This window comes from Passer domesticus, chromosome 15 (genome assembly GCF_036417665.1).
Source record: "Passer domesticus isolate bPasDom1 chromosome 15, bPasDom1.hap1, whole genome shotgun sequence".
Classification (NCBI taxonomy): domain Eukaryota; kingdom Metazoa; phylum Chordata; class Aves; order Passeriformes; family Passeridae; genus Passer; species Passer domesticus.
In genome coordinates, this window is record NC_087488.1 from 13,051,991 (window position 1) to 13,063,990 (window position 12,000).

At 38.0% G+C, this 12,000-nt stretch overlaps 1 protein-coding gene across 4 annotated transcripts in view; it reads left to right on the forward strand.

The window, feature by feature from the left end:
- Positions 1–12,000, forward strand: part of SDK1 (sidekick cell adhesion molecule 1) — a 382,991-nt gene that overhangs the window by 97,103 nt on the left and 273,888 nt on the right. For all 4 annotated transcript variants that reach the window (XM_064390819.1, XM_064390818.1, XM_064390817.1 and 1 more), the window contains exon 3: positions 11,826–11,985. In XM_064390819.1, the coding sequence (XP_064246889.1) occupies positions 11,826–11,985 (160 nt within the window). The remainder of the gene's footprint in view (positions 1–11,825; positions 11,986–12,000) is intronic.

A 12,000-nucleotide genomic window follows, 5' to 3' on the forward strand; every position in this document is an offset into this window, starting at 1 on the left:
TGGGATGGGACAAAGCCTGGTGTTGGATTTCTGAGTGAGCACCGAGGGCTCTGTGTCAGATCTCCTGGCCAGTCTCCCACAGGCTCTGCCTTCTCCTCACTCACAGCTCCCTGTGGGATACAAAGGTTGCACGTGCGCAATTCCTACTTTTCACTTGGATGATCTTTTCTCATGGCTCGGGTCCTGACAGCTCCCAGAAAATCCTGCAGACGTACACCCCAGGCTGGACATGAGGCAGCTGATTCCCTCTCTCGTTCATACCCATTCTCCTTTAACAGTTCAGAAGAGTTTTTGTGAAGAGAAGGCTTTAGCTGGATTATTTTAAACAAAATATTCCAACTCTGAAGACAACCTCATGACTTTTTTTGCATTAACTCTCAGCATCATTGAAGGTGCTAACAAGGTCCTGCAGGACATATGTTAGCCAGTAGACTAAGTGGTTTCTTTTATATTGTTTTGCTTTAAATTTTTTTGTTAATTAGAATTTTGTCTTTTTCCAAGATTTGAAGGCAACTTTACAAACTTCTCTCTGACTTAGACTCACCATTGTTTTTTTCAGTTTATCTTTTTGTTAATTATTTCTCAGACATGCTAAGACAAATCACAGATTGTAGTCATTGCTTGTTACTTCTCATAAATATTATCCAGAGTAGCAGAGCTGATGGAATAGAGTCTCCTTGTACTTCCCTGAATCTTGTGGTGGTACAACAGAGGTCTCTTTTTATTTTCTATTCAGATAAATTACTCTAAAATATAATGATTACATGAATTACTTCCAAAGGATAACACTTCAGGTTTACATTCATTACCTTTTACAATTGGGAGAAGGCCATCCTCATGACAGTTTTTAATGCAAAAGGACTTTTTTGTCATTCTGTGAACTGGAAATAACATATTGTGCAATTATTACTTGTGTCCTGAGAAATCTATCAATAATAGAACGAAAACAATTTCCCCTTCTATTTCAGTACATGATTATAAATTCTGTATGTATACACATTTCTGATAATGGGTTTTAACCAATATTTTATTGATTTACTGTATTACATACAGAGTAATAAATAGCTTTCAATTCTTTGGGATTTCATGGTTTAATTATACTTTATGTCTTCTTTACAAATGGGGCAAATGAATAATGAGAATTAGTTACTTTGTGACCTGTATCTCTCTTCAAGATACACAAGTGCAGTAGTACTGGCTCTTAGGATGGTTTTTGACTGAGTGATTCTTTTATTACAGCTCATAATGCAGTGAATGCAGTCTTTAAAATTGATTTATGATCAAAATTTTTCATGTATATCCTTTAAAATTTTAAGCACTTTAACTGTAGCATGTTTGCAAATAATGAAGTAGTTACGAACTACTGTTTGGGGCTTTTTATCACTTTATTTGTATGTTTAGATGGAAGTACTGTGTGCTGAACATGGGGATGTGGTTCTTTAGTAAAATATATTTGAAGTTTGGGAGGTGCAATTCATTGTTCCTGTATCCTGCAGGATACCCAGATTTAATATAACAGTTCTGTACACAGAGTAGTCTGCTGCTGATGGCTGCCTGCCTTAGCATTAAAAGAAAAAAAAAAACAACAAATCAGCCCAAATCAAATCCCAAACTCCAGAAACCCCAAACTTCCAAAAACCCAAACAAGAAGAAAACTTTCCACATCTTAATAAAGTTAAGATCTTATTTTCAAAACACTGTTTAAATTCCCCATCTGCCTAACTGGGGCTTAACCCCGTCTGGCTTACAAATAAGTCTTTTATTTTTCTTTTACATATGCTTTTGATGTATGTCATCCATCAATGTTAGCAAGAACAGTAAATGCATTGATCTATTGCTGCACTTGACAAGTTAAATAACACTTTATGTAAGAAGTATTGATTTATAAAATCCAGTACATGTAATTAACATTAGAACTGTCAAAAGTTGAAAACAGTATTAACTTGCTGCTTATTTATAACCTAAAGAAAATTAAATAAAATATCCAGATTAATCAACTAACTCCTTTTCCTTGCCTTCAGATATGTCAAGCTCAGTTATGTTTGCTAGAACAGTGATATGTTTCTTCCCATTTTGACAAGAAGAAATTACATGTTTTGTTGGTATCGCCGAAAATAATTCTATAGTCTCTAGATCTGTGTATTTTCCTTGAAATGGTGAAAGAATTCCACTTGGATAGTTCTGAAAGGATTTGGTGTAAAAGACACGGAAATAAGTGGTGATATTTGGGAAAATGAAGGTGCCCAGTTTGTGTGAGGCTTCCAAAGAGCCTTTGATCCGTCCCGTTGGGAGCGTCTGCACAAATACCCCGAGAGCTCTGCAAGGGTCATTCTGTGCTCTGTCTCTCACCAGGTGCCTGTCCCAGAGTTTTCTTAAGATGTGGGAATATTTCAGTCGAGTCCTGTGAACTTTGTACTGTGCTTTGTTGGCATTTCTGTCCTAATCCAGCGTCACACAAGGACAGGAACTGTCCTGTCCCTGCCCAGCATAATGTGAGCTCTGTGCTCACCACCTTCCAATTCAGTGACACCACTTACATCCTTTGAGTTGAGTTTTTTGAGGCAGGCATTACCCACTTTCTAAACCTATTTACATTTTTCAAGTTTAAGGAAAAAAAAGAAAGAAAACTACAAGTTACATTTAAACAAAATAACAATAGCATTGAGCAGTAGGCATTGCTTTTAACAAAGGCTTGAGCATGAATCATTTCCCCTCCAGCCCCCTTCATCAAAAGAGATGTGTTTATATCTTCTCTGGATATTCATAGCTGCTTTGCTATTTAGAAATAAATTCTCCTTGAGAACATAAATAGGTGCCTGACATGGCTTTCAGGTCTGGCAGTGCCTTTGCTGTTCCTTTGTTTCCTCCTGCTGCTCTTGTGTTTCTGTTCTGGTACTTCCAGACACTCCTCATCTGTTTATCTTTTTGATTTTATTTATCTTCTGAGAATGCCTCTTATAACAGGCATGAACTTGAGGAAAGCACATTTATGTTTTCATCTTTTCTCTCCTGTTACGTGTTCTGTAGGGTTTCATCTCTCCTTCTTGCCAGTGTCAATTGGAATATTTAGAGGATATATTTATAAATTGCTGTTTAGATATCAGTGTGATCAGGCTGCCCTACAGTAGTTGGAGATTGTAGATTATGTAGCAGCAACAATAGCTTCCTTTGTGGCTAAAATAATGAAGGAAATCCTGCTATATTTGGATTCCCTTTCAGTGAGGCAGCTCTGCCTTCCATCTGCTGTGGGCTGAGGTTTAAACACTAACAAATTATTTCCTCGAGTCTCTGAGTGAGGCTCTGTAAACATCACTGTATGAAGAGAATATGAAAAGCACAGAGGTTGTGCTTTGATACCAAATTCAGAGGCTGGAGGTTTCTTTGGAGATTTTGTTTTGGTTTTCATAGTTAATGGGTTCTCTTTCATTTGCCCACTTTGTACGGATGTGCCTTTTTCTTTCAGTGCATTTGTAACTTTCTTAAAAACATCCTCATGAATATTTAAAAAAATTCTGGAGCCCTTTTTGTGGATGAACTACAGTAAACATAATTTTAGAACATCACATGTGCTTTTTGATTTCTAATCTTGCAGCAGGTAATGGCTTTAAGCTGAAAGAGGGTGGCTTTAGATGGGATATTGAGAAGAAATTCTTCCCCGCGAGGGTGGGGAGGCCCTGGCACAGGGTGCCCAGAGCAGCTGTGGTGCCCCATCCCTGGAAGTGTCCAAGGCCGGGTTGGATGGGGCTTGGAGCAACCTGGGATAGTGGAAGGTGTCCCTGCCATGGTAGGGGGTGGGACTGGGTGGGCTTTAAGGTCCTTCCAACCCAAGCCATGCTGGGATTCTGTGGTATTCCATGAATTCACTAGGAATAGTGGCTGCCTTCCAATAAACAATAAGCCAATATATTTTTTTTTGCCCCAACTGAACTGAATTATTACAGGTGATCAGGAACTGAGACTAAAACATGAGGTGTAGAAATTAAATGGGAAAAGGAAGCCTTAGTGGGATTTTAGGTTAATACATCAGGAGCTGCTTGAGGCTCAGTTAAAACGATATCAGCTCATTATTTTTTTTCTCCTTGGCTGGTCTGCTAAAGAAATCAATTTTAAGAAAAGAATAATACAATTGCATGTGGGAAAGTCTTTCTTGGTGTATTTGGGGATAACTGAGAGAGGTTTATGTTGAATTTTAATGGAGGTGTGTTACCAATCACTGTCTTTTTTTTTTTTCTATCAGAATCCAGGCCCTATAAAAAGTCTGCTGTGGTTCTGTTTTGAGTGTTTCTAATAAAACTTGAGAAATCTTTTCTCAAAAGGGAATTCTTCAAGAAGTGATTGTATAGTGAATGAAAAGATGGTCTTTAAATAGATGGCAGACTGTTAGGGAGTAGATTTTATGAATACAAAGAACAGGTTATGTTTAAGGACTTTTAAGCATCTGTGATAGTAACATTTTCGTTTTTTTATCATAAAAATCCTGCTCTGGCTTTTTTCTGTTGTCTCAGGATGCAAATGGATTTTTGTAGTTCATCTAAAGCTGTTCATAGAGAAAAATGGAAGAAGGCTACGAGAGATAACAGGAAATGTTTTGCCTTAAAACAGGGAAGAAAGGTTGGAAATACCAAAACAGGTTTTACTGTAGCTAGTCACGTCATGGTGTTTATCTTAGAATTATAGACGTTTCTAGGGAATGAATTAGGATGTTTGCTCTTTTAAGCAATACTATGTGTTAGCCAAGATTTGGGAAAAACATTTGGTCTGTTTGCATCAAGAAATGAGGAGCAGAGAAGCCAACTGGAATCTGCAGTGCCATTTAGGTAATTCAGAAATAGAGAAGTGATGCTTCAATTTAAAAAAAAAAGAATTTTTAATTAAATCTACTTAACTATCAGTCTGAAACACTCATTCTTGCCACTTGGGATTCCTATTCTATTGAATTGTTGAAAGCTAATCATAACTATACATTACAGAATGTTCAGTTTTCCTCCTGGGATGGGCTGCAACAGGTTTGCAATCTTTAGTTCAATATTTCCTCCATCCAAATCAAATATATGATTGGCAATTACCCAGTAGCTAACTTGCCAATTAGTTATGTGAGCTGTTCAAGGCAAAAAAAGAAGTTATCCATTGAAATCTTGTCTCCCTGTGAGTGTGCATTTAAAAGAAATAAATGTCACTTATTCTAAAAATATGTGGGCTTCCTCACAGAATTTGCTGAGTCCTAAAACAATTTAATTCCATCCCCAATTAAACCTCTAAAAGCACCATCCATCAACCCCAGCTGATATCTGTATTTGCATTCAGGGTTATAATAGAGGTACCCAAAAAGAAGGTTATCTTCTTAATCTCTAGGACGACAGAAATGGGCAGCTTGGGCTCATTTACTTGATGTGTGAAATTGAGGAAGAAAGACTGATTTAAATACAGTTGCTTCAGTACTCTTCCAATATAAAATCAGATATCGTCTTTGATGAAAGTTCAGGAAATCCATTTTGAGAGAATGCTTTATACCATTGTGTGAAAATTCTTAGCTGCTGCAGTATATTTGAAAAATAACCTGATATTTTAATGAAATATTCACTACGATGCATCAGTCCTTTGCAATTGAGGTTTAGAATGAGGTAGTAAAATGCAATTTAAATTTAATTGTTGGACTTGGTGATTTATGTCACACTTCCAACCACAAAAATTTGAATCTCAAAGATCCAATATTTTGGGTAAAATAGACTTCTTGCAAATCAATACAGTTAAAGTGACTGAATGCTCTAATGTATGTTTGACATTGTTGACAGTTTATGAATAGATCATATACTAACTTCCCCAGCATCTCACCAATGCATTTTAGAAGATTTGAATTCAAAAGAAGATTGATTCAAATATATCTGAGTTCAATCTGACTTTCTGGTACATTTCCCAGGATTTACTGTGTTATAATTCCAAATTCATATGCCATATAATCTATTGAAGTTCATTTCCACAAGAGAATACAACTTGCATGCAGAGCTAGCACATGTATGCATGTATATCAGAAACTCTAAGATTAGAAAACTGAGATAGCAAGACTAAAAGATCCTTTTGAAAAGGAAATAGAGAAAAACCTTTTCCATATCCAGCTTGGGAATAAGAAGAAAAGCCATTTTCCCAGGAGGTTGCAGTTATTTGCTGTCAGAGCAGACAAACAGTGCTCGACTGTTTGTGCTCACAGCTGAACTTCAGTCGGGTCTGGAATGGATTTTGCTGTCCATAGTTGTAGCAATTTCTGTGGATTGCTGACAAGATTCTTCCTGTCTCTAGTTTGAGTTTCCTGACTCCAGTTGCCATTTTACCTTTATTTTTGTATTACACATTCAATGCGCCAGACAGACTTTTTGGGATACTCTTCCCACGGCAGTCATTGTTTTCCCACCTGAGGGTGGCTCACATCTCTTTCCCTAGCAGACACTGAGAGCAAAAACATTTCTGTGTTGCTGATCTCCTGGGCTGATTGTTCAGTCTCTACCTCATTTTCCTCAGAGAATTCCTCAGAGATAATTCTGTTCTTTATTTTCCTGTGTCAGCTGATCACACCTTTAGAAGCATATGAAGAAATAGTAATGTGCATCATGTTTTGGCTGGAGATTAATAAGCTAAAATCAATAGAGGTGTGCTACTTAATAAACCCATTGTGTTTTTCTTTTGAGTTTGAAAAATGTATCTCAGTCAAGACTCCTTTTTCAATATTGAACCTGTAGGGCCAATGGAGCTCTGGAAAGGCAGCTGCTCACCTGGTATTTGTCAAATGATTGAGCTGTATTTGCTCTGAATTGCTGATTTATGTGCAGGTTGATCTACTTTTAATATTCAATATTAGCTCACCTAAAAATGACTTAAAAGTAGAGATGCATAACAAAGACAAATAGCAGTGGCACTGGGGATTTTTCCACCTGCTCTCAGTACTCCCTGCTTTTTCCTTCCTCTGAGTGTTCAGGACCACAGAATCTTTTTTTCAGGAAGTGAGCACCTGATTTTTCCTGTAACTGTTGGTATCCAACTTTTCTGGAGGAAAAAAAGCTGAGATTTGAAGAGGGGAGTTGCAGTGGGTTTTACTGATGAGGGTGATGTGGTACTTCTCTGGAATACTGTAACTTTCCTTTTCTCAGCAGGGTAGAGGTTCTCAAGATCAAATTGTGTCTTTAATTAAAATTTATTAATTCCTGAGGGACAAGACTGTGCAACTGTGCTTTCAAGATCTTGTAAAACCTTGTAGTAACTGAAAGATCTATTTAATCTGACTTTGCTTTATGTGTTTTACAAATGTAAGCTCTTCAAGGCTTCAGAATCATTAGCTGAGCCTTGTTAATTGTTTGTTAGAGGAAATGTTTGAGGTCCTTGAGACGGTGCTCTCCTGTTTCTGGAGTCACATTCACTCATGCAATCTCTATGAGACTGGGGTTCCTTGGCTATTTAATGAGTATTTACATCTGGAATTTTTGTTGCCATTCCAAAGCTGTCCAGCCAGGCTGCCTTTTCCTCTTGCAGGTCCTGTTTGTAAATTTGTGCCTGAAGGTGATTTTCAGGGAAAACAGAGCATGAGGGAGCTTTCAGCTCTCCTGCTGGGCATCTCATCTGCCAGGGCTGGGGACAAGCCCAGGGTAGAGCACCCAGCACCATTTTGTGTTTAAATGTCAGCATCAGTCCACAAAAAGATGTCTGGGTGTTATTGAATTTAGTCCTGGAACTTTATTTTGAGGTAGAATGCATCTGAGCTTTGCATGTACCAAAGAAAGGAACTGGATGGGCCAACCCAGCAATGTATTGAAACTCAAGAAGTTTGGAGGTGCAGAAAAGCAGGGCAGAAATGCTGTGGAGCAAATTTCCAGATAATTTTGGCATATTCAGTCTTACTTCTTCTTGAGATTTATATAAAAATAAATCTGCAGCATCCTTTTAAGGACACAAATCAGGATGTTGGCGAGTTTGGTAAGCAGACTTAATGAAAATTTACTGAAGCTGTAAATATACGTGTGCCAACAGATTGGCACCTTATCCCTTTGCTCCTTCTTTCAACTCAAAAAGTTTGTTAATTACTATTACTTTTATTTTTAAATCAGCATCGCTGAAGAGCCAAAGAGGCTGGAAGTATTAACACATGTAGCAAAAGCAACAGTGTATAACATGAATGCTTACTAAATTTTTTTTTTCGTGGTTGGCTGAGAAATATTCTAGCCAGGATAATAATTGCGGTATTTTATTATTTTTAGTTTTAGGACTCAGATTGTCTTTTCATTAGTATTTTAGCCCATTCTTGGAGAGTATAAAACAAGAAATGCCTTCCTGGTTTCTAAACCCTTGGTTGGCCAAGGTTGCCCTCCTGGTGAGCCCTTTCTGTAGTTAATTACTGAGTGCAAGGATCTCATACCTATTAACTGCCCCCTTGTGCTTTCTATCCCTCAGCCAGTTATTTCTTTCCCACAACCCTTCTGAGATGGCTTTGATTTTTTCCCTGCCAATTTTTCTGCTTCCCTGGGATGCTCTATAACAACCAAACCTTTCCTTCCAGGTCCACGTTTAAATTCTGCTTTCCATTACAGCTTAAAGCTGTAAATAAAGCCCAGGGTGCAGCCCTGGCTGGATCCTGTGCCTGAGGTGTGAGCAGCTCTGTGCTGCAGAAATGCCAACGTCATCAAAGTTGCCTCTCTGCAAGGAATTTTTGCTCTGTATTTTATTTTCATTTCTGCTTTCAGTGAATATTTAGTGAGCTCTGATTGTATAATTGAATTTGATAAACTGATGGTATGTGATTGATGAGAAAGTCAGGAATAAAGGATTAGAAGATAAAATTACTTCAAGGGTTTAAGTAAATCTTCCAGAGAGCCAGGGTAATTTATAAAGCATGCTATACTCTTTATAAAAATATTCCCATAGGTCTATTAAATTTTAGCTTCTAACAGAACTGGATTGAGTTTTGAGAATCATTTTCTTGTAATAACAGCTTGATTGTGATGCTTTAAATGGGAGATAGCTCTGAGTGGGCTGCAGCATCCCTAGGTTTGGAATATTTGAGTAGGAAATATAGGGCTGAATGAAGACTTGTGGGCAGCACTTTGTCTTCCAAATGCATCATTTTTTTCTTGGAAAGACATAAGTTAGGAGTAAGTGGATAATTCAGAGTAAGTAATGAAGGAGGTTGTGCTGCTGAGTCTGTAAATCACTGAAAACAAGGATCAACAAATGACTCGGGTTGGTGCAGACACCACTTCACTGAGCTCTCCCTCAGTGATGAAACTTTCTTTGGGGAGGAACAGCTTAGGGAACTCATTCCAGGAGCCTCTGTACAAGAGCAGGTAAGTGTTGTTTTCAGGAGACTCAGCACGAATCATTTCACTTTACCAGCTGGGCTCTGTTATCTTCCCCTGAACACCAGCACTGCTCCCAGCTGCTGCTTTTCCGTCTCCAGAGGAAGCCTGACACCTTTAATCTTACCAGGGCAGAATGTCTGCAGCTGTCTTGGGAGACTCCCCAAAATACCTTTGACAGGATTTAACATTTTCTCTCTTGTTTAGAAATACCTTTGTAAAAATTTGCTCGCTGGGTAAAATAACTGTGTTTCACAGGAACATCCTCTAAATCCAACTTAAATTTTTCTTTATAACATTTAAAATATTGGTTGGTTTTACTAGCTGGGAGACAATGAGAACTGAGATAAGATGATTTCACAACAACTGCAGTCATAAAAAAAAAAATAAAGAGAAGCTCTGCAGAATATATTTTCAGTCATGTAATAGTGTAGAGAAGTGTAAAAAGTCTCCTTGGCTTGTCTGGGAATATCTGCTAGTTTGGGGCTGTTCCAATTTTCTCATATGTTGTATTGTTGTAACTTCCTATATAGCCTATTTAGAGAAGATACTGCTGATCTGTACTCATCATAAATCAGTTTCTTTGAAAGACAGGTTATTTAAAATGCTACAAATCAGAAAAGGGCCCTACCCCAAATACAGTTTTTAATTCAGTTTGTTAGATTGGGTTTTGTGTGATAGTTTATAAGCATTACTTTAAGATTAGATGGTTTTTCTTTCTGCACAAGTGGCTGTGTTCCTGAAGTTAAATTCTAAAAACTCAGGAGACAATTTGTCAATCCAAATCATCAGATGAGTGGGGAGCAGAGGTTGATTTATGGCCCATTGCAGGAGATATTTGGCACCAGTGAGCCTGGGGCTCCCTGGCCATGCTCAGCTGGAGCCCAGCTCTGACCCTTCAGAGATAACGAGTCTGTGCTGCCACGAGCTCTGCAGCCAGAAACATCCCCTGAGCAGGGGCAGAGGGAAAGATAAAGGCTTGGGGACTTGGACATCCCCAGGCTGGGCTGTGAACCCCACGGAACACCAGAGTCACTGGGAAACAACCACCAGCACCCCTTGGCCAAAGCTCCTGGGGCTGTCCTGGGCTTGGCAGTGATTCTGGGACCTGTGGGCTCAAAAATTCCAGCCAGCCTTGAACAGCACATGAGGGCACTCCAAACTGTAAAAAATAGATTAAACTCTTTAAATATAAAATGCCTGAGTATATATAAAATGCTAAGTATGAAAATGAAATATAATTATTTAAATATAGAATTCCAAGTATAAAAATGCCTGAGATTTTTGTGTAAAATAAATGTTTAAAGGACGGTTTGCCATTTAACTGAACCATTACTTGCACTGGGACAACATTTGTGTATCTTGGGGTTTTTTCTGTATTTCATATATAAAGTACGCACATACACCTTGGACAATTTAAAGAAGAGCTCAGTATTATCTACTTATTCAGTATTATTAATATTTTATATAAAATATCTGACTTTGAATATAACTCCTGTGTTTTATGTGTAATCATAAAATTCTGAAAGTGTTCCAGGCCAGGTTGGATGGAGCAACCTGATCTAGTGGAAGGCGTCCCTGTCCAAGGGAAGGGTTGGAACTGGATGAGTTGTAATCTCCCTTTTCTGTGTTAATTTTGGTCATAGAAGGTATTTGTATGCTTCTAAAATTAAGCCTATAGTTCCTTTACAGTTACAAGTAGAAATTCGACACGTAAAGTGTGAAAAGCCTTCATCTTCCAGAGGTGACAGGGGTAGATCTGCAGCAGGTGTGGACTCAGGATAAATCTGTATCTGAGCAGAGCTTTGGCAATTTGCCCATCAAGAATTTTGCTGCTTGGAGTGTTTTATTTGTGATACACAAGAGTTTGAGATGACAAGTGACCCTTGCATATTACTGAAGTACCCTAATTCAAAAATCAGTTAGTGGCTTTAGGTAATATAATTTAACACATTTTGGTTTGCAAGAACATTGAAAAATACATTAAACTTGTGAGGTGTTTTTTTCTAAATTCTTTTCCCTATCAAGAATCTTCATTTACCCTGAGACTTTTCCTGCTGTGATAATCATTTCTATCCAAGATTACACTTCTGGTTTCTATTCAAGAAACTTTAAAAATAAAAAAAAATAAAAATAAAAAAAAAAAGCTTTGAGTGGATTTAATCCTCAGAAAGGAGAAGGGGGAAAAAAACAACAATAGGGTTGTTAACTTCCTGCCACAGCAGACAATGTTGGAATTTTCATCTGTAGAAAGAGTAAACATGGACAAAAGCTTGTCTGAGTGGGCAAGGACAAAGTTTATCAAGATCTTGGTAATTCTGCCCCTAAAGATAAAGCTTAGTTATGAATGCTCCAGTGCAAGCCTTAACTGAGTCGTGTTGTTTCTTGTTTTACCATGACCGTGTTGAGCAGAAATTAGCTAAATATCTGTAGTTTCTCCTATATTTTCCTAAATAGCCTCCAAACTAATTTTTTTCCTTTGTATTTCAGGGGATGTTGCACCATTCTTCAAGACAGAACCAGGCTTGCCCCAGATCCACCTGGAAGGAAACAGACTGGTCCTTACGTGCCTTGCCGAAGGCAGCTGGCCCTTGGAATTCAAGTGGTTGCACAACGACAGTGAAATCACCTCCTACTCCAGTGAATACAAGTAAATAACATCCAT